Source organism: Molothrus aeneus, chromosome Z (genome assembly GCF_037042795.1).
Source record: "Molothrus aeneus isolate 106 chromosome Z, BPBGC_Maene_1.0, whole genome shotgun sequence".
Classification (NCBI taxonomy): domain Eukaryota; kingdom Metazoa; phylum Chordata; class Aves; order Passeriformes; family Icteridae; genus Molothrus; species Molothrus aeneus.
The window spans coordinates 61,173,570-61,196,322 of NC_089680.1; the positions used below are offsets into that span (position 1 = coordinate 61,173,570).

General features: G+C 38.4%; 1 protein-coding gene across 1 annotated transcript in view; it reads left to right on the plus strand.

Annotated features, from left to right (window-relative positions):
• TRPM6 (transient receptor potential cation channel subfamily M member 6) overlaps positions 1-22,753 on the plus strand; it is an 84,586-nt gene that overhangs the window by 28,272 nt on the left and 33,561 nt on the right. Inside the window, exons 13-26 of the mRNA XM_066569794.1 lie at positions 1,590-1,724; positions 2,305-2,358; positions 4,670-4,810; positions 6,178-6,264; positions 7,323-7,603; positions 8,671-8,899; positions 9,481-9,635; positions 10,332-10,464; positions 11,479-11,607; positions 13,612-13,863; positions 14,794-14,968; positions 16,397-16,511; positions 18,131-18,330; positions 21,811-21,943. Coding sequence (XP_066425891.1) covers positions 1,590-1,724; positions 2,305-2,358; positions 4,670-4,810; positions 6,178-6,264; positions 7,323-7,603; positions 8,671-8,899; positions 9,481-9,635; positions 10,332-10,464; positions 11,479-11,607; positions 13,612-13,863; positions 14,794-14,968; positions 16,397-16,511; positions 18,131-18,330; positions 21,811-21,943 — 2,219 coding nt within the window. The remainder of the gene's footprint in view (positions 1-1,589; positions 1,725-2,304; positions 2,359-4,669; positions 4,811-6,177; positions 6,265-7,322; positions 7,604-8,670; positions 8,900-9,480; positions 9,636-10,331; positions 10,465-11,478; positions 11,608-13,611; positions 13,864-14,793; positions 14,969-16,396; positions 16,512-18,130; positions 18,331-21,810; positions 21,944-22,753) is intronic.

The following is a 22,753-nucleotide window of genomic DNA, read 5'->3' on the forward strand; positions in this document are numbered from 1 at the left end:
GGCAGTCCCCCTACTCCCACTCCTCTGCTTCTGATATGTTTGCAAAAAGCCAATGTATCTGTTCATATCTATTTCAGTACAATGTTCAGCACCATTTTGAATGAAAAGCCATTGTCAAATAATAATTGTGTTCTCCCATTCACATAAGATTTAAAGATCTCATAATAAACAAACCTCACATCTCTTACTGCTTCTCCAGGCAAAAATTGGGATGACATATATACGTGAATGCTTTTCTTTTTAGGCAGGGAAAAAACCCCAGTGTTCCTGCACTGAACAGAAAAAAAAAAAAAAGAAAGAAAGCATACAAGGACTGCTTTAAAGCTTGCCTTTAACTTAGTTGCTTTCTTAACTAAAGTGAAGCAACCCTCTGACTGTCAGGTACTGCTAGACCTGCAATTGTCAGGGTTCTCCAGTTTCTGCTGAGTTATTGCACTTGTGTGTTCAAATTTTGAGTTACATATTTAGGGACAGTTTTTAGGTGATTGTCTGTGGACTCCTATAATATTTCTGTTCACTTAAGTGTTGGAAACATGCACAATTATGCACGTGTCCTTTCTTTTTAGAAAGGAGTTTAGAAGGTAAAGGTTATAACCAGGTGTGGCTGTGTTTCTGTTTAAATGTCAACTCTACCTCAAATACCAAAGAATACCATTCTAATAGTATTCAAGGGGCTCTTCAGACACACTGCCAGCTCAAGGACTGTTAGAAGAAATTTAATGCAAGAATGTCCAGTCATTCTCAGATATTTCTGGGAAAAAACCCCAATAATTCAGGATCAGTGGAAAAGTTGTCTTTTTATGTGCAAGAATTGTGTAACATTTATTAATCATCTTTTAAAATTATGTCTGTTAAACCTCAATATAGACATGGAATGTACAATTTTCAAGTTAGTGCTAACACCTGCCCTGTTAGTGCTCCAGCCTCCTCATTCTGCTCATCCCATGGCATTTCCTGGGCATATGTGTTCTGTAGAAAAACTTTATGTGGATTAATATGAACCTCATATGTCTAACTCCTTTGCCACTTTGCATGTATAAGCCCTGCTGAGCTCTGTTCAAATGCCATGAGTAGAGTACTTCCACCATTTGGACACTGCTTATAGGTAGATCTCTGCTTCATGTTTCCTCTGAGGGAGTTTATTCTAACACACATTCTCTCTCATACTTGAAAAAAAAAATTGCTTTAAAGAAATTGCAGTTCTGTAGAGACTTTTGTATGGCACTTAGAAACAGCTTTTGTCATGTGTCAAAAAAAAAAAAAAAAAAAAAAGGCTTCTCCCGTGCCCTGCATTATCATACTTTATCTTCTGAACTGAATTATAGAGTAGGGAATGTATTATCAGAGTCTAGTCGTGAAGTTACATTTGTAGAAGTCTCTAGAGATGTTTGGTTTATGGAAACTGTTTTCCTTCCCCTCTATTGGCTTTTTACACAGATGTTTCCTCCAGCATTTTTTTCTTTTGTACTTGCACTTTAAATATACATAGAGACAAGTCACTGGGTGGAGAGATTACTAGCTCTAGGAATGTTTTATTTATTTACAAAAGTAGTTTTCTGATATTTTCCTTCAACTCTGTCCATTTGGAGGTTGGTGCCTTGGAACAGGCAATGCTGGATGCTTTAGTCATGGATCGTGTAGATTTTGTTAAACTGTTAATAGAACACGGAGTGAACATGCACCGGTTTCTTACCATATCTCGTTTGGAAGAACTCTACAATACAGTGAGTATTTGAAATCCCAGTGTACCACTTTAGATATTAAAGCCTGGAAACAATGCTGTTTTGCTTAATGGGTGTGATGATTAGGCCATGTTTTTATGAAGGCTTTTTGAAAAAAAAACAAAAAGGAAAATTTATGGGTTTGGTTACTTGTGATTGTAATGTGGGGGTTTGGGAATGGTGTACCAGGTTGTTATTTTTGACTGTCACTAGCTTGGGTAGTCATTGGAAGATGATAAGAAATATGTTCAGATTTTAATCTGATATGTAATACATGCTCACCTTGCTGAAAATGATTTGTTGTTTAGACCAAAGCTATATCAGTTTCTTTCTAGAATAAGTCAAGATTTAAGATAGTGGAGATGTTGCTGATTAGTGTTGAAGTTTTTTTGAAGATTTGTAGGTAGAGTGGGGAGCGTTTGAATCACAGTAGTTTATTTTGTAGATTTTTTTAAGCTGCTATATTAATTATGTTATGTTATGCTACATTATGTTATGTTATATTTCTTATGTATATTATATGTATTGATTTTCTAGTGTAGAGTGATGTGTTTGTTTACTGTCTTTTCTATTCACACCACAGAAACAAGGACCATCAAATCTGCTTTTACACCATCTAGTTCGAGATGTGAAACAGGTAATAGACATAGGAAAAGCTGAGGACAAAAATGCTAGATTAATACTTCAGTGTCCACTGGCAAGCTGCTATTAGATAATACAGGGGAATTTTGGTAATAGAAGTGACAGCTTCATTACTGCAGTGCTAAATGGTTTCATCTTAATTCCACTGACCCGCTAAGCAATTAACCAATATACTGCTGCTGAGGCTCCCAAGGGTCCTGTACCTTAATTTCAAAGCCCAGTAGTTCATCCAGATCAGACTCTCTTTCTCACATTACTAAATTGACATTTTGAAGTGATGGTACAAAAGACTTAGTGAATTAGTGCAGTGGTTATGCTCCTTGCTTTAAGGTTTAATGTTTTTTCCCCAAAGTTAAGGTCTTTCCTTGTTAGAGCAGTAGATAAGATATTGTGACAAGAGAAAAGACAGCAGAAAGGATATTATGACAAGAGATAATATTTGTATGTGGCCTAGGAGAACAGAAGGTGGGAGTGGATGACTACTGCATGGAGCACTGGTTCCATTAATGATTTAGTAGCAGCCTTGTTATTTAGATACATCATTAACTTATTTCACAATTCTGTTATCTGCTGTTCCTCACAGCACTGCTTAGCCAGAAAGGGATGAGCTGTTCTTTATGCATGCACACTTCAACACAGGGCATTTCTAGATCCAAATCTAGACTAATTGGCTAATTCTTTCCAGGGTGTGATTGCTAAGATAAAATGAAATGGCAAGTCTGACTATTTGCAGAGTTCTGTTGGATTTGTGGTATTGTTTTGCTACTGTGGATGACTTTCATGTCAATCCCATTAATGATTCTTTAGATAGATGTAGGGTATCCTGGTCTCCCAAACAAACTGTTTTCTGTGTTTTTTCATACTGATGGACATATTCAAGATCTATTATATGTTATAAATCTGGAATCTATATGTTGAAAGGTCTAAATCTTGAAAAAAACATTGAGCTTCTCCAGGCTGAGAAAATTCTCTTCTTCACTGAAGTGATTGATATGATCACTTCACTAAAATCCATATATATACATATATATATATATATATATATATTTGTCTTTATATATCTCAGGACACTTTGGGAAAACCCAGTGTGTGATCTAAAGAGAAGCTTTTGGCACCTGACATACAGTAATGGAATTAATGTAAAAAATTAATGTCTGCACAATTTCAATACGTTCTCTGCCTTTGTGTAAGCTAAGTTTGGGATCTGCAAACAGGTCTAAATGCTGAAAAGCCTTATTTACCTGAGCTTCTGTAAGTTCACATAAGTGTTCTGTGAAGGGGTTGTGCAGTTGCAGTCTGATTAAACCTGGTGACACGGTAGTTGGGTCAGTCAACAGAGTGATGTGACCCTGGATTTTAGAATATTTTCTGTTACTGTGAACAGCTTTGATGCTGCTGCAATTGAATGAAGATACATGCAGTCTGCTCTGATGATGTAAAAAGTGGGGATTAGTGCACAGAGAAGTATCTACAAGCTTAGGCATTCAAAAATACTTGCCTAACTCTCAGTGACCTGGGACTGAGTGGTCTTAGCTGACTGTACTGAGGTTTGCTGCTGAAGTATATTGAAAAAACACCCTCAGTCCAATGAAGAAAAAGACTTTTCACAGTCTGAAAGGCTTACACTGCCAGAAATACATAACATCTCTGATCCCATTTATATACAGGCTCATTTTTCACTTACTTCAAAGAGTTGCAGTTGAGGTTTTACCAATAAGTTTTAAAATCTGCATGGAAGAGAATTTATTCTTCAGAGAATTTGTCATAAGCCTTGGGTCTTTGAAAGACAGTGGAGGTTAGATGGGCACTGGTGCTTTAAGCAGAAGAGGTGAGATAGTCAGAAGGTAGAGCTAGTGCATGTACTGCTGTTGTCCTAGCTGTCAAGACAGTCTTGAGCCTCAACAGGATATTTCCAGTCTCTAGGAATTATTACTCTGCTTCAGCTTAAATACATGCTTCAGCTACTTCTTCAATTTTAGTTAATCAAAGTGCTTGATTGTACCATGCTAATTTTCTCTTGTGAGAAGGTTTTTATCTGTACCTCTGCTGTTGGTCCTTGTCCAGAAGAACTGTTACCCTTACTGTTGGATGCAGCTGATCTTGTGAACATTGCAAAATATGCAATGTGGGTACAGTGAACTGCAGGAATCACATTTCCCCCTCTTTTCTAGAAGAGTTCCATATGCGTAATGAATGTGTACACTTTCTTGACACATTTTTCCAGATTTTACAATAGGAGGGCTATAACATGGTTGAATGTTGCATATAACAGCATCATGAAATGTTTGTGATATTTGGTGTTTCAGAATAACCTTTCTTTGGATTACAAGATATCACTGATTGACATTGGACTGGTGATAGAATACCTTCTTGGTGAAGCTTATCAGAGCAGCTATACAAGGAAGCATTTCCGAATTCTCTACAATGATCTCTACAGAAAACACAAGGTAGCTTCTTCCAAAACACTGGTTACCAAGAAAAGCCAAAATGTGACACCTGAAAATAGCTCATATTGTCATCCTGGTTTGTCTGAGGAGTATCATGTAAATGTGTGCCATGCTTGTCTGTTTGAGAACTGTAGAGAGGTTGCAAATAAAGGAGAGATATCCCCAAGAGTATTGTTGGTTGTTAAATTATTTATTAGTTCAGTAAATTTACCTTTGTGTCCAGTATCTGGGTTGTATTTTGTCTATCAATAAGGTATGACAAGACTGTCCCAACCACCATTTTCTCTTTTTTGAAACAGTTACATATTTGCTTCTTGCAGCTTGAACCGCCTCACGGAAATACTAAATTCCACATGTCTTGAAGTAGACTTAGGGCATGCCAGCATTCTCCCAGTTGATTTCCCAAAACCAATAGGTTAAAAACAGCTAAACTTCTCAATAAATTAGTTGAAAGTCATTCCCAACATTGCAGAAGGTATAGATTTACTGCATAAAAGTGACCTGCAGTTTTTGGAGTAAAACTGGACATTTAAGTACTTCCATATGTTAAAAAATAAACAAAAAAAACCCTCCCATCCCCATGAAATGTTTCCATGACTAAGAGAAAAGCCTCATAATTATCAGGGAAAATGAGAAAAAGTAATGGAACCTGTAACTTGGAGTGACTAGAAACAGAGAGACAGAGCTTTCTGTGTGTCATTAGTTTTTAGCACAATGCTTTAAAAATATGTGAGAAGTTCTAACACTTTTTGCTCTTTCCTAATGAAATATGACCTTAATGGTGATAGGTGAAACTATATAATCATATAATTAGGAGTTGTTGGGAAGAGCATTAGTGTTTCAGCTGTTAACATCCTTCCCTCTTAGTCAACACTGAACAAAATTTACAGAGATGCTGGATGTGCTATCCTTCAAAGGAAATTATCAGCAAAAAGTTCAGAGAGTTCTGTCTTTCAAACAGCTTATGGCACATTTTATAAAGGTTGGCACTCAGAAGAGCATCCAGACTGGGCAATTCCATCTGTTGAAACCCTGCTTGTTGCAATTCATGGATGCTATGAGTGGAAAATAACAATTTTGAATTCAGAGACTCAGAAAAATATTTATTTGTTAACTGAGATGTGAAACAGGATATTTTTTTTCCTTGATGGTATAAGTTTCAGTGGTAGTTATGGTGATTTTTGACTCACTGGTTTTTGAATAAAATCAATTTCTACATGCACTATTTTATGTGCATGTAGTTTTCTGCAAATACCAGAAGACTTTATTTCTAATTTGTATTTCTCTTCTTATGTTTTATGGTTTGCTTTTGGATCTAGAGAGCGGTCTCCAGCTTGCCTCAAAGCCTGTCTCATGCCTTTCATCAGAGTAATCAGATGGATAGTGGAATGGGATCCACTGAAAGTACTTTGCATTCTCAGTTCTTCAGGACTGCACAGCCTTACAAATACAAGGTAATATAATTGCTTATTCTATCCAGACTTTGCTTAGGACATATCAGGCTGTTAGTAATTTTATTGACAAATTTTAGACATGCTGGTCAGGCTCTTAGTTTTTATAATTCTACTTAAATTGCAGTGGAAACAATGCTTTACTGCTCACTGCTCACAAAGTACAAATCATGCCATTTTATTGGTAAAACCAAGCTCAGACTCTGTGATAATTTTTAACTTCCATCCTTTAGTTGCTAAGGGCTTTAATTCACTGACGTGTAGTATCACCAAATATCTGAGTATCAAGCATGTGTGAAAACTCTTCTGAATTTGGAATAAACATAGGAGTTTTCTGACTTTCCTAATGCTTTCTCATGATTGGCTTATTGAAGTGCTTAAGTAAGACTGTTAAGAAGAAGAAGAACATTCAGAGAAAGAATGATAGAAGAGCAAAGATTTGCTTTAATATTAGCTTTAATATCTATCTGTCTATCTATCTATCTATCTATCTATCTGACAAAACATTAAAGTGAAATGGATTTAAATGGCTGTGCTGGAATTAGTCAGAGCCAAAAAGAACCCATGACAGCACTGAGACTTCCTCACTTACATCAGTAAGACTCTTTTTCCTGTACCATTCACCGAGAAATACCCAGATGTGAAAGTATAGCAAGTGGGACAGAGGAAATAATCTTTAAGGATCTAAAGTGTATAATTCAGTCTACTGTGTACTTTTTCTTCTATCATGACACATATATAAAAGAGAGTAAAAGGGGATTCCATGGGGAATCATGGTGTTTGGAGGGTGCCCAACACTATGGAAAGGGAAGTTATGAAAGGCATGGATGCAGAGCAAGGTGTATTTTTCCTTCATTAATATTACCAGCTTTTTAGCATTGGTAATCTGAACATAGTCCTAGCTGTGGTTTATGACTTAAATTTATATAGCTATCAAATAATTTTCTACTTGCAATTCAGATTTGCGTGCAGTTTTATTTTCATGAATCTGAACCTCAACTATTCACTGGGATTTTCTTTGTGTTTTTTTTTCCTTCTTTTGTTTTTTTACAAATTTATAGGAAAGATCCAGCCCTTTCCCAAAGTATAAGAAGAAATCAAAAGAGGATGTAAACTACACGGAGAACTGTGAGTCAACTGGCTTCATCTACCCGTATAATGATCTCCTGGTTTGGGCAGTATTAATGAAAAGACAGAAGATGGCTATGTTCTTCTGGCAGCATGGAGAGGAAGCCATGGTCAAAGCTGTTGTTGCTTGTAAACTCTACAGAGCAATGGCACGTGAAGCTAAACAGAGCAACATGGTGGATGACACTTCAGAAGAACTCAAGAAGTATTCAAAGTATGAGTTCTCCCTTCATTTCAGTTTAAGTTCTCTGGTGCTGAGAATTGTTAGAGACTGCCCTAATCCACTAAGAGTTACTAAAGTTAGTGATGCCATGGATTATGGAATATAAAAAAATACTTTCAGATACTCACTATTGATGCTATATAATGGATCTATGTACAGGTGTGTAATGTTGAGAGTTAAAGGAAAACTATTTGCATATTACCTGAATGCATATTTGAAAATATAGGTGAGTAATGTATAGTTCATTATCTGCTAAATGGTCAGGTGAAAGGCTGAAATTTCCTTTGCAGCTTTTCTTCCAGTTCAATTTGTTAAAAAGCCATATGGCACATAGGTCTGCACTGTTCAAATTTATAGCAAGTAGTAATGAGCAAACCAAAATCAGTGCTTAAATCCTGCTCTGTGTAAGACTAAGTGGAAAGTGAGATACCTGGTTGAATTAAAAGGGAAGTGGAACAAAAATTTTCTTTGAGTTTGTAATTTCCATTTAGTGTTTTCTGATAGTTTTTCTGGTTAGAAATGTATTTTCTGCTTTGTAGATTTCATGCTTAAGATTCAATAAAACTTAAGGTGCAATAAAACATACTTTGTTCTTTTGTATGCAGCTCCAAATCTTAATTTGAAGAAGGATATGAGCCTTCCATTAAGAGTCTTCTCTGCAGAAGTGTTTTAAAGTCAGTCCAAAAAGAAGAGACTTTTGCAACTGGCTGCAATGTTTGCCCACAGTGGTGGTGAATCTGTTGGTTGAAGCAAATACAGAGAACTTTGTAGGGTCCATTTTGATCACTGAGTGAGATTAAGAACAAAGCAAATGAAAAATGACAAAACAGGATGGCCCTAAACATTGTGATTAGGACTAAACAGTTAGGTTTTACATCCCGAATTGTTTTTCACTAGGTATATTGAGAAAGCAATGAGAAAAATGGGAGAAGGCATGCTTACTGAGATTGATAGCTGAACTTGAATTACCAGAGTATTCACAGCAACCTCTTTTCAGCAGTAATTCTGAGTTTGGACTGAACCCTGTTATATTGACTGTTAATTCCTTTCTGCTTTAGAGAATTCGGGCAGCTTGCCTTAGATGTGCTGGACAAAGCATTCAAACAAAATGAGCAGATGGCCATGAAGTTGCTGACCTATGAACTGAAAAACTGGAGCAACTCCACGTGCTTGAAGCTGGCTGTGTCCGTGGGGCTGCGGCCTTTTGTGTCCCACACGTGCACGCAGATGCTGCTGACCGACATGTGGATGGGACGCCTGAAGATGCGGAAGAACTCCTGGTTTAAGGTAGCATTGCTCTGTTTTTTTCTGACTATTTAGGTGCTATTTAGATGCCTAATATATGGGTTTTTTTTGGTTATGGACACGGCTAATGCAGTTTCAGACAGCTCTGCTTAAGCATATGTTGGAATGTGAACATCTGGGGAAAAAAAGCGAGGGAGGGAGGGAAAACAGTACTTGCTTCTGTTTTATTTCTTTGCAAAAGCATGTGTGGGATCACATTAGGATGAAGGATTTTTTGTTGCTTTTCCCATTCTCTGAGCACTATTCAGTCCTTTCTCACCTGCTCTTGGTTCCCCACATTGCCTATTCCTTGGCAGAGCTGCTGGTGGGAAGGATGCTTTCCAGACACAGGGAGCTGTATTGAAAGCATCCCAGATACAATGACACTCTTCAAAGCCAGAAATCAGGCAAGAGCAGCACAAATCTTCAGAGGCTGTCAGACTCTGTGATACAGATTCCCAGCACCAGTGACTCCTTCTGCAGCCAGTGGAATTGCAATGGGTTTGTGCTGGCACCAGGCATAGCTGACTGTGGCCTAAGGTTTATGCTATCACTGCTTAATTAATCTTGTGTCTCTCTTTTAGGTCATTATGAGTATTCTCCTGCCTCCCACCATCCTGATGCTGGAGTTTAAAAGCAAGGCAGAAATGTCTCATGTGCCTCAGTCCCAAGACTTCCACCAGTTATGGTATCACGGGGAACAGAGCCCAGTCAGCTCTAAAGATACTTTGGTTAGTCTGTGAGCATCAGTCATTTGTGTGCCAGAGTCTGTCTGTATACCACAGTGCAGTTCTCAGGAGTGAGAAGATGCTCATCAGGTGGAATGAAATGGCTGGAGGCCAGTTCTCTCCAGAAGTATGGATGAGGTCCCTAGTTTGGATATGGACTTAAGTGAATGCGGTACAAGTTACTTCATCTGTCCTGGATGTCACTTCTGTGCTGGCCATAATGAGAAAGTCCTTTCCAACCTCACATGTATTGCTAGTGCAGGAAGGGAGCAGTCCTACCTGAGGCAGCTAGGAAAAGTGCTCACACACATTCTGCTTAATTATCTATCAGTCTCTAGCAGAAGAGACTGCTACTGATTTTCCTTAAATACTCTTATACAAAATACTGATCAGGCTACTGATTTTCCTTAAATACTCTTATACAAAATACTGATCAGGCTACGGATTTTACTTAAATACTCTTACACAAAATACTATACAAAATATACAGACAGTGTAGCTGTGCCATATATGGCATCTTTCACAGAGTGCATGTTGATTATTGCAAATGAGATATTTGTAACCAGAAAAAACCAAGCTACAGTAATGGTTGGTGTATTCAGAACTAAGTTTAGACATTTGTGTCTGTCTTCCCTCTGAACCAACACTACCTTTGCAATTATAGACCATTGTTTTTTACTTAAAAAATGCTGTTTTCTTTTGAAGAGGGGTTATGATGTAGAAAAGGCTGTTCAGAAGTCTGATGAAAGCCAAGGAGATGGTGGACAAGGAAACCTGACTGGAACTAGAAAAATCTATGAGTTCTACAATGCACCAATTGTCAAGTTCTGGTTTCACACGGTTAGTCATCATTCTAGAACTTGGAGTGATAAACCCCTCCTTTGGTCCTTCAAATGCCACTTAATCCTGCTTTTACATTTTCTAGCATGGATTTGCAGTCACTTAGTGGTGGGTGTAAATGGGAAGCCATTTGAATGTTTCTCTGACAGTTAAGTGTAAAGATTGTCTGCTAAAATCATGCAACTGAACTAAAAAAAACCAAAACAAACCAAACCCAAAAACCCAGGAAAACAATCATAAGGAACTAAAGAAAAACTCAAGCACAGCCTTTTACAGTGGTCAGTTGCAAAGGCTGACATAGATTTGAAGGTGACCTTCTGTACCTTCAATACTTCACTGATATTCATGTTCCTTTCTTTAAGAATTGTCTCTGGAAAAGCAAATATTTATCTATAGGGGATCATTTGCTATAGGAAATGTAAATTTATTAAATCAGTTTTAGTAACCCTGTGTCAGTAGAGCTCAAGATGTTTAAGATCAGGCTGTGATCATGTATTTTCCACCTAATATCGTTCCTGTGTTTTGGAAGGTACAGATTAACCAGCAGTAACCTATTTAACTTTGAGAATTGTTGCTCATCCCTAGGGAAGGCTAGGATAAAGGCATAAGACTGCCCTTGCATTCAAAGAATGGTGTGCAGATCACAGAATAAAATCACAGAATAGTTATTGTTGGAAGGGACCTCTGGAGACCATCTAGTCCAACATCCAAGATAAAAAAATCTGTCTCTTTTATGGGGATGAGCATATGCTGCAGTTGTTTACCTTCTGCTCCTACCTGTTTTTTCAGCATTAAAGTACCAATTTCTAATGATGTTTAGGGACATTCCCATAAAACAAAGCAAAGCAAAACAAAACAAAATTTTTAAGAACTGGAATAAAGATTCTGGGCTCAAAAATGTGTGGCAGTGTCCCAGTAGTTTGAGTACCTATAGTGAAGCCAACCAGCTGTTTTATTTGCAGAAATTTGCTTGAGGTTTTTGTGTGTATGGATTATACACCATGTGTTTTGCAGATGTCGTACTTGGCATTCCTCATGCTCTTTACTTACACTGTATTGGTGAAGATGGAACCAAGACCAAGTGTGCAAGAGTGGCTTGTTATCATTTATATTTTCACTACTGCTATTGAAAAAATCAGGGAGGTAAGTTTTTCCATTTGCATTCTCATTTTTCTTATAACCAAGGAAGACCTCTTTGAAGAATGCTAAATCCTGCTTTGTTTTATGGAGAATTATACAGAGAATTCATTTATTGGAATTCTTTTATTTGAAGACCAGTTCTTAGGCTGTCAAAATGCATCTCAAATTTTGGCCTTGATTCTCTACCTTTCTGTGTAGAGCTGGTTGGTAATGTGTAGGTGACTGCTGAATTGAGATTTAGAACCTTGATGTAGGCACCTGGTCCTTAATTTTCTTGAGCTGACCTAGTAGACTTCTTTTATTACTAGACTTCTCGTAAAAATTACTAGACTTCTTTTATTACTAGACTTCTAGTAATAAAATTTGTCTTTAGATATTTAATCTGAGTGAGAACTTGTTATGAATTAATAGATGTTTTACATAGAATAATCTATGGTTCTTCCTCAAGTCTAGTCAGCCTTCCACAAATGCACTTGGAAAAAACTACAATCAACTTTTAATGCTGGATTTATTGAACACACACACACAAAAAAAAGATACTCCAATCAAAATTATTGCAATTATTTGCAGTTGATTAGACCCAAGCTTCTGAATGCAACCTGAGCTCCAAACCTGAGTCTAGGGACAAATGCAGCAATGTATTTCCTCAATTATTGGATCTGCTCTGACATGCTTTCACTGCAGAATCAGCACATAACAAATCAGCAAACAGTAATGTGAATAGTCTTTTGTATGACTTTTGAAATGCTGTGCTTTCAGAGGAATAAAGCTAGCCACAAAAAGCCAACCACAGTTCTGAGCAAAGGACACTGCAAATAGAGATCACTCAGAAGGCTGTGAAATCAGTATGAGAGAGGTGAAGGATTCCAAGGGACAGTAAAAATACTTTTAAAATCACTGTTGTGCTCTTGCACCATCTTGATGCTGGGACAGCAGAAAGAACAGCTCTTCTTTCTGGTATCATTGGTTGGACACTTTGAAATTGATGTCTTTACTTGATTTTCTTTATCCATGTTCTAGTTCTGGTCTGTTGGAAAAGGGACACTGTCTGTAGGACACTGTTTTAGTTGGGCAGCTGCTTAGCTGCTGAGGGCCTTGTTATATATAGCTGCAAACCTCTGTTGCTCTAGATTGTATCAAATAATTGCTGAAGCCTTAGGCCCTGCAACTAGTTACTCATGTGATTTAGTCTAGATCACTTGTCTACATTTATGTGGTCATCTGCATAAATTCTTGCAGGATCAGGGCATAATGTTTCAAAATCTCTCCTTTGCTTGGTACTTATCAGTGTAATCTCACATAGCACTGCATAATTGGCCTCACTTGTGGCAATGTGCAAACATTTTATTTGCCTCCTCCCTAGGATTCCACTTCACATGCTTGCTCAGTGAAGCTTAAAATCCCTTTGGGGCACCTTACAGTTCAAGGAGTGAACATTTCATTCTTTACCTTGCTTGTTGCCAGCACTTCTTTTTTTAACCTGTCCTTGGCAGAATACAAGGATCTTTCATTATATTTTTGGTCTGAAATAAAGGACATTAGTTATTTTCCCAGTGGCAAGGTTAGGCCAGCACTTTCCATGACTTAGGGGTTAATGAAAAGGCCATTGCAGGTCGTGACCATCCCTCTAGAAAATGCTTGTTAATTTCTAATAATATGTGTGCATAACAATTCTTTACTGGCTGCTCTTTTCTGCTGAGCTATGTGCCCTTTAGTGAATAGATTCAGGTTCAGGATCCATTTCTTTTTCAGGAAGAGCTATCCCATTTGATGTGGCACACTTGAGCAACATGACATGGTAGATTAAGCAAAAACCTCAATTGATGATGAATGGCAATATGCAGTAAATGGGTCCAAAACAAAAAAAAAAAAAGGGGAGGGGAAATGATACATTCTCAAATATCATGAAATAATGCAGACTAATGCAGAAATAATGCAGAATAATGCAGAAAAGGTTAAATAATGTATATGTGATTTTAATGGCTTTTTTCTCCCAATTCTACCTAGGTATTTATCTCAGAACCTGGAAAATTCTGTCAAAAGGTGAAGGTGTGGATTTATGAATATTGGAATTTTACTGATTCTGTAGCTATCATCCTGTTTATGATTGGTTTTGGTTTGCGGTGGTCCAACCCCCCTGTTCAAACTGCAGGGAGGCTGCTTTACTGCTTGGATATCATATTTTGGTACACTCGGCTCCTTGATCTTTTTGCTGTGAATCAGCATGCTGGCCCATACCTGACAATGATTGGGAAAATGGTAAGTACTGTGCTTTGGATCAGTATTTCTGTAGCTAAGGCATCTACCTTCAGGAATATGTAAAGCTCAGAAGTAACAGAAAAGAAGTGGTCTAAAGGCTCACAGTGAATGTTTTACTTGAAAATACCATGATTTTTTTGTTTGTGGGTTGACCAAAATCAGATTGCACTTTTCTTTAATTTATTAATTATATGGATTTATTCACAAAAGCCATTTTTACTTAATTCCTTAGAGAAGGGTTGTGTTTGAGTTAGTTTGCCAATCTAGCTTGGTAACAGGAGAAAGAAAAGTCACTGCTTCTTGGATATGAGCTCACTGTGACAGGTTATTCCCCCAGCTCTTGGAAACAGTATCATTATTGTTTTACTTGTTGATTCAAATAACTGCATCCTTGTTTATCCTTGTCACAGTTTCTGTGAAATCCAAGTTAATCTTGTTTCTCTTTTGCTGTAAGAACTGTTGTTGAACAACTGTCTAGTCCTGGGGGACATGTGAAGATTCCTACTGTAATTTGCCTCCTTTACTGAGACCTCTCTTCTTAATACTTTTATATTTTGTCTTTCATGGTGATTGTTTAGGAGGCAAAATAATTTTCACTGCTGTTCCTTCCTCTCAGTTTGAAAGAAGCACCACTGAGCAAAATCACCATTGTAAGATCTCTGCATTTTTTAGATCTTGCTTAAGATATAAGAGGGACAACTGAGGCAAGTAGGGCTTTTTTGGTCTAAGATGATTTTAACATCTATAAAATGCTCATGTAGTCTAGGTCATAGAAACAAAATATTTTTATTTCCTCCAGCATATTAGATTATTACCCGTGGTTTTATATTCTGATTTGAAAAAACAGGGATTGATACTCTTCCCTAAAATGAATGTCTTCTTTATATATAATTAACACAACTAATTCTTTTACACAAACATGTCTTCCAGACAGGAAACATGTTCTATATTGTGATCATGATGGCCATAGTCCTGCTGAGTTTTGGGGTATCACGAAAGGCAATTCTTTCACCAGAGGAGCCTCCTTCTTGGACACTGGCACGCGATATTGTATTTCAGCCCTACTGGATGATGTTTGGTGAGGTCTATGCTGGAGAAATAGATGGTAAGTAATTTTGATACTATAGCTCACAGCTTAAATTTAGTATGTGGAGAAGCATGTCTTCTGTGGTCTTCTGAGTTTTGACTACCTACTGAGTCTGTTCTTCCTTAAACAGTTCTGATTTCAATATATGTATGTACATAATGGGTAATACTGCATGAATGAAGTTGAAAATACGAGCTTCTTTGTGAAAAATAAAGAGGATTAAACTTTAAAACCTTCAAATTTAGTGCTTCAAATTAAATATACTGCAAATATCAGGGCATAGTACATGGGAACTAATACTAAGATACTTCCTGGTCAGGGGATCTGCCAGTGAAATAAATTTCTAGTTAAGTGAATCCAAAGCTGCTGATCTCTTGGAGAAAAGAGAAAAGCTGCCTTTAAGGAAGAAAGAATAAAGGAGGAAAAGAAAGGGAGAAATAAGCTGCCTGGCACTATTCTTAAACAGATAAACCATGTGCACATAGGAGAACTAGAACCGATCAATGTAAATAGGAAAAATTGTGTACCTTGATTATGGCTTTTGCCTTGTTTCAGTAAGACAGAGGAATCAGGCACCCCAGAGATATTTAAGCATTACTGATGTAAGGCACTCTCATGCTACTGACTGAAGGTATAAGTAAAACAGTCCCTAAAATAGAAAAGAAGTAATCCAAAGAGAAATATATATTTAAGGTACATAGTTCAGCATAGACCCAATTCATTAAAATAATCGACCATGTTGCCTCCATTATTACTGCTGAAACTATCACATGTATTTTGGTTATATAAATCAAAATTCTTTTAATGAAAGCACATTGTTAAGTTCCCAGTTTAATCCATTAATCACTTAATAATTCTAAACCTTTAGAAATTTGACACTTCCCAAATAAAGCTATGATTTCTCTAGTGACTCTTTATCCTGCAGAATATATCCCGAATTTCGGGCTGCTTCTTTATAAGTATGTTTCAAAGAGTTAAATTTGATTAGAAATTAAAAAGGTTGGGAAGTATTTATTTTTACGATTTAAAAACATCAGGAAGGATCCCCTAATTTTCACTATTTGTTGCTTTACGTCTGAGGCGCTCCTGTCTTAAGGATCAAAGATTTGGATTTCAGCTTACTTGGGTAAAAGCCATCCCCCAAATACATTTCAGCTGCGTATTCCCCCTTAACAAAAAGTGGAATGACTGGAATAATAACTGATTTGTATGAAGTGGTGCCTGCACCTTCTGAACAGTGGTAACTAAGGTGGTAGTAGCACAAAGGGGTCTCAGTTCTCCTTTCAGTAGATGTTGATCTTTAAGTTGGAAATTTAGTGATGTGAAATCTTTGTGAAATTAGTGAGGACTATTCTGTTTCTTGCTGAGACAAATGAGAAGCACAGGCCATTGCTGTGCTCTGCTGTGGTTCCTGTGCTACCCATTCTGTATGTCTTTCATTTCCAGTTTGTGAAGCCAACGAAGACTGTCCTCCTGGCTCCTTTCTCACACCCTTTCTGCAAGCTGTCTACCTCTTTGTGCAGTACATCATCATGGTCAACTTGCTCATTGCATTCTTTAAGTAGGTACCTTGGTATATTGCTGCAAAAGCAACTAAGGTGTGTTGTGCCTGCACTTGTGGAAAGGTTTTCACCAAAAATGCCTCAGCAAGGGCACGTTGATGGTGGTGTTGTACCCCATCAGCCATGGGGGTAAGTCAAATGAAGGAAAGAATGGTGGTAGCCAGATGGTGCAAGGAAAGGTATAGTGAGAAGACAGCTAAACTCTTTTGCCACTTAAAAAGAATGTGACTCTGTGAGAGTGGACAATTGCAGTTGGCAAAAAAAACAGCATTAATTCATCTCTTAAGTAGTTTTCCCTTCCTAAAAGTTGTGTTTGTTGTGCTAAAAGCCTATATAACATTCATCACAGGGCAGGCCAAACTGGCAGATAAGTGGAAGGTGTTCAAGTGAAGAGGATAAAGGAGGAGTATGCTTTTCCTTTAGGAAATAATTTGAAAATTCTTACTTACTTTAAGCAATCCCATATATTCTAGACTGAAATCTAACAGTAGTGTTTCCAGCAATTTGCCTTTTAATGTGTGCTGCCACAGTACAAAGGGGTTTTATAGTAATTCTATAGAAATTCATAGTACTTTACCAGTGTCTTTATAGTAATTCTAAACCCTTTATGTTTTAACAGGAGCCCCTTGAAGTGGAGTACGTTCTGTAAAATATTAGTAAAGAGCAGCCTAACCCAAGGAGTTTTTTATTTTTTCTTATAGCTCTAGCAATTCTGGGGAAGAAAAAGTCAGCTGCAGTTTAAAAAAATTCAAATTAATAAAAGAACTCATTCACATGCAAAAACCCCTGGACTATCAAAACTCATTCAATTTCCATTTCCAATAAGAAATCCCTTTCCTGAAATTGTGTCAAGGAATCAAGCTATTATCTTACACATTATGTATTATTTTACATGTGTGAAATTGTTATCTGAATTATTTCTGGAACTGAACCTTTAGTAATGATGATATTGTAAATCTTCTGTGTCGTGATTTGATTGTTCCAGAAGTGGGACCAGAAATGGGTGGGTATGAGAAACACATTTAATTATGCTCTCAGAAGGAAAGTTGATGTTTTTGTGATTATATGCTGGCTGTGTAGAATGACAGTGAATCTGAAATTACTAGAAATGGAATGCTAGAAACCACAACAATTCTTTCCTGTGCTTGAGTCTATCATAGTAGATACAGAAAATTATTCAGTGCAGTCACGTTTATTACTTCTGCAGCTCCAATGAGTATTCTGCAGAAGAATGGCTCATGTAGCTGCAAACTATTTTGTCACAGTCTTCCATTAGCCTGACACCTACTTTTAATCCAGTCCAAAGAGGCAAACAATGTTGAATTCTGTAGTTAGGGTATATATTAAAATTTAAATAGTATGACTGGGATTTCAAAGCCATGTCAGTAGCATCTTTTGCCCAGCTCCCATTAATGTGAATGGGAGTTGGATCTCCAAATCTGTTGGGCAGCTTTGAAGATCTCATTCTAAGTGCACTAGCTGCAGGCACATGACTTGCTAAGCTGATTTACCTCTGAAGGAATGAGACCAGTGTTAGATTAGCTCTGTAGACAAGTGTCTTGTGCTATATTGGGAATATTTACCCTCCTTCTCCTCTCCTCTGTGGCTCTCTCCTCAGTAATGTTTATTTTGACTTGAAATCCATCTCGAACAAGCTCTGGAAATACAACCGTTACCGCTACATCATGACCTACCGTGAGAAGCCGTGGCTGCCTCCACCCTTCATCCTCCTCAGTCACATTGGGCTTCTGGTAAAGTGCATCTTCCACCACCAGCCCCCAAATGAGTCAGACCAAGAGGAAGGAGATGTTGGACTAAGTAAGCTGGGAACCAAAAATAGTTCATCATCAGTCCCATCACTGTGGAGTTGAGCTCCAAAAAAAAAAAAGAAAGGGGGTAATGCTTTGCTTTTGGCTGTTGCTGTGCTGCATACTGTGCATCAGTCAAGATACCTCACAACTCTGAGGTGAAATAAAGGGACAACAACTTACTGTGTAGGAACTAAATAATATCTTATTTTCAAAGAAATTAAGCAGTGCCAAAGGTATAAATTCTATGTTTGTCATGAGAAGACAAATAATTCCTTTATCACTACCTGGGGAAAGTAGCGGCAGAGCCCAAGGGTAGAGGAGATCCAGTGATTTCAGATGCAGAGAGGCTTCCTACCTCCTTGCTGCTTTTGTCCCTTTGTGCACTGGATTATGACTGCACCTTACCTTCTTCACTTTTCCCAGCCTTCACTTTTATCACCCAGAGAAGGGTGGTAAAGCCACTTTTCTTCATGCCAGATCTTTCCTAATGCCTCCTTAGTCCAGTTCCCTGTCCCACTTTCATCAGCTCTGCCAGGAGTAGCCTGGGCTATTGTGGGAAAAGGACCTCAAGATAATGGGATGGAAAGTAGTGGGGATTGGTGGTGGGTGTGAGGCAGGGGAAAAGGTGACTGTAACTACATCTAAAAAAAATTGGGAAGCATTGGTATCTAGTATTGTACAGTCTCATCCTTTTTGATGTATTGTAAACCCTGGATGCCTTATAATAGAGGTAGGCAGATCCTGTGTGGGCTATGCCTCACTTAGAATTTTCTCTTCTGAACATGAATCCCTGAAGATACCTGGCATGCTCACAGGTGGTTATAGAGCTCAAAATAGGCTTACCTAATCAATGCTTGTCCTGGTTTGAAAAGGAAGTGAGTTTTTTGAGATGCTGTGTTCAACCCAATAGGTGCTCAGATTTGAATATTGGCACCTGGTGTGGCCACTGAGGACATGGGTACACCTCTGACTAGGGGGAAGCTCTCTTGGCTCCAGACAGTGAAGGGTTCAGAGCTCCCCTGCCCGGCTGTGGGCTGGGTGGGGCAGGGGAAGCCATGTGGCCAGGTGAGATAGGCCTGGCCTTGGACAGAGAGGGGCGGTAAAGGCCCCTGCAGGATGGAAGGGTGAAGGAGCACTGAGAGGGAGAAGGGGGGGTGCAGCGAGGAGGTGCCCGGCAGGGCAGTGTGGGAGTTCTGGACAGGCAGAGCCTGAGACTTTAACTCTTTTCTTGGATGATAGAAACCTTACAAATGCTAATCCTCCTGGAGTTGAATGAGAAGAGAGATAGAGATGAGATAAGAGGAAATGGGCCACGAGAGAAGTGGAGAAGAATCTTGGGTGGGAGGAGGTGATGGAGTGGCCTTTGCCTGGACTTTTCTTGTCTAGCCATGGACAGAACCATTTTTCCTGTGACACAGAGACTGCATCCAGGGGGAGGCAATGGCTCAGAGCCAAGAGACTGCAGTGATGTTGTGTGAAGGACTGTGTGAACAGAGATGATGGGTGAGGAGGTGGTGGTGGTGCCCTCCGTCTTCAGGGAAGAAGAAGATCTCTGTTCTAGAGGCCCCTCAACCCCAGGGGGTGAAATTTGGGGGGGACAGGTGTCCCGAAAATGAGAGACTGTGCTTTTTTTTGGAACTGGGCAAAGCATCCTTAAAAAGAGAACCCTAGAAGCAGCTCTGGTCCATGTGCAGTGGTGAGAGCACTGGGCATGGAAGGAAGAGGTCACGATGGCAAATGTTCTCTGGGCAGTGGCCAGGAGTGACACGGAAACATAAGAGGTCTCAACTGTATTTCCAGGGGAAGCCTATAGTACAAGAAAGACTCCTCTCTCCTTGATAAACTGAGAATTGATTATGTAAAGAGTAGTGATAGACTGAGAGTTGGTGATCTGAAAGGTGGATGTGTTGGAAATTTAGTGGGGGGAAGAGGAATGTTTTTTAGAAGGTTTTCATTCCAAGTTCTGTGTGGGTTTCTCTTTATATATAGTTGTAAGTTAATAAAGCTTTTTCTTCTTTATTCCTAAGTTAGAGCCTGCATTGCTCTATTCCTAGTCACATCTCACAGCAGACACCAGGGAGCATGTATTTTCATGGGGGCACTGGCATTGCGCCAGCGTCAAACCATGGCACTGCTGAACTACTGTACTGCTGCTTCCTGGTTCAGCTCCCCCATCATGATGGTATACACTAGCCTGGCTTGGAAGTGCCATTGCTTGTTTTATGTGCAAGCACAGCATAAGTCAGTGGCATAGCATAGAGGGTGTCCTGTAAGGAGCTGAAGGAAAACTGCTTAGCACATCTGAAAATCCTTGCACAGAAGAGAGCTCATACTTTCTTTACCTTTCCCTCAGAAGGAGAATTTTTTTTCTGTTTAGCCACCTCTGGGCACCTTTTTCTATACACTTTTGCTTGATAGCTTTCTCTTACTTTAGTTTTGGTGTTGTTATAATTAACTGGTTTTCACAATGAGTACCCAGGGCCACCCGGTGGAAAATCAATACCAAGACACAGAGTAAGATTTTGGAGGAAAAAACACGGGTCAAATAGGGGAAAAAAGTGTCTGGAAGGTGATGAAGTCTCATTTGGAGTGAGGGGGGTCTTCACTGCTGAGCTGTGTGTTGCAGCTGAGTACTACATCCTTGTAGCAAACTCTGCCTTGTTGCTTGTAACAGGCACCTCTCTAGCAAGTACAGTGAGGACTTTGGTACATAAAAAAGGACAGAAAAGAGGAGCTCGGAAAATGTGGAGTTTGAGCCAGAGAAGCAGCTTTCCACCATATGCATTTCTTTGTACTGCCTTGTAATGGAGTTGCTCTCTCAGAAGTCTTGGTGTGCTAGAAGAATAGCACCGTGAGCAGCCCAAGTTATGGATTTTTAAACTTCTGAATGCTTTTTTCCCCCCAATAATCTTGGGGTGGAAGGTCTTAATGTTTTGTACATATGAACTTTTATCAAGGATATCTGAATGTTTTATAGATATGAGCGTATTAACTAATCGCGTGAAAAAAAAAAAAGCTTTGCAGCTTTGAGCACCTGAATGGACTGTAATTGTTGTAGGTGACTAGCACTAAATGAATGCCTGGGCCAAAATGGAGTGAAAGTTTTGTAAGGTTTGCATGTTCATATCTAAGTCTTGTGAATGACACATGTATAACAAAGTACAGGAAAAAATTTGTGAGAAAATTAATCTTTGTGAGCAGCCATTCAGATATGTATTTTTGAAGCTTTAAAGAGGAGTGTACTGGAATTTTTGTCTGTGTGGTTTTGTTCCCTATGTAAGGAAAGACAAAATCACACATTTTCATGTATTTGAGTCTTTATACCGAAGCCCAAATTCATGCACTTAGTCCTGATTCATTCTTGTCAAAGGAGGGAGTGTAACCAAGTTTTTCGATGGGATTTTTAAATTTTTTTTTCCTCATGCATACTTATAAGTGATTGCAATTATTAACATGCTTCATACTGATTCCTACCTCCTTTATTCAGAGCTCTACCTCAGTGATGAGGAGTTAAAGAAACTCCATGACTTTGAGGAACAGTGTGTAGAAGAATATTTTCTTGAAAAGAATGAAAACCTGAGTTCCAGTGGCAGTGAAAGGATCCGTTTGACCACAGAAAGGTGTGTTTTTATACATATTTATGTTCTTTGTATAAATTTGTCATATAAAAAGACTTTGATAAGTTCATGCTTTTGAAGCTGGTTATGGCCACTCTAAACATGCATAGGCCTTGTTAATTTGATGGATCTGTGTCTGTTTCTGTATCTGCATCTCTTTGAGGTGTATGTCAGATCTGTCTGGGCAGCCTTGCTGACAGAATTGCATCCCCAGACCTGCGCAGTGTGCCCATGGTTAAAGGGGTACAGAGAGGTGCTGCTTGGTTTCACTTGTGCAGATCAGGTAGCACTACAAAAGCAAGCCAGAGAACAGCATACAATATGTAATTTTATTTAAAAGGTTAGTAGTGTACAGACACCGAGAGTATTGCTTGTGATTGGGTATAATTGCTGTTTACAGAAACAGCCTGCAAACAAACCATTGTAGCATTATTTGCAATATAGTGTCTTGGTTTACACAATGTCAATACACAACTACCAAATGGGTTTCAAAACAGTCAGTATTGGCCTAATTAAGCTTTTTATTGAAATCATTGGTAAATCTACCATTAAGTTTAATGGGAACAGTTAAAAAAAATGAACACTATAAAAAGTCTCACTGAATGCCCACAGTAATTTCATCTAACAAATTTGTTTTGCCAGAGAAAACATAACATTATTTTCTGCAAAATAATTTTCTTGGCTTCTTCAACACAGAAGTTGAACACAAATAACTTTCTTGGCTTCTTCAACACAGAAGCCAAGAAACATCCTCTCTAAAAGAAATTAAATAAGTAGTTTTGTTCAGAAAGTGCAGAATTGATTACTTCAAGA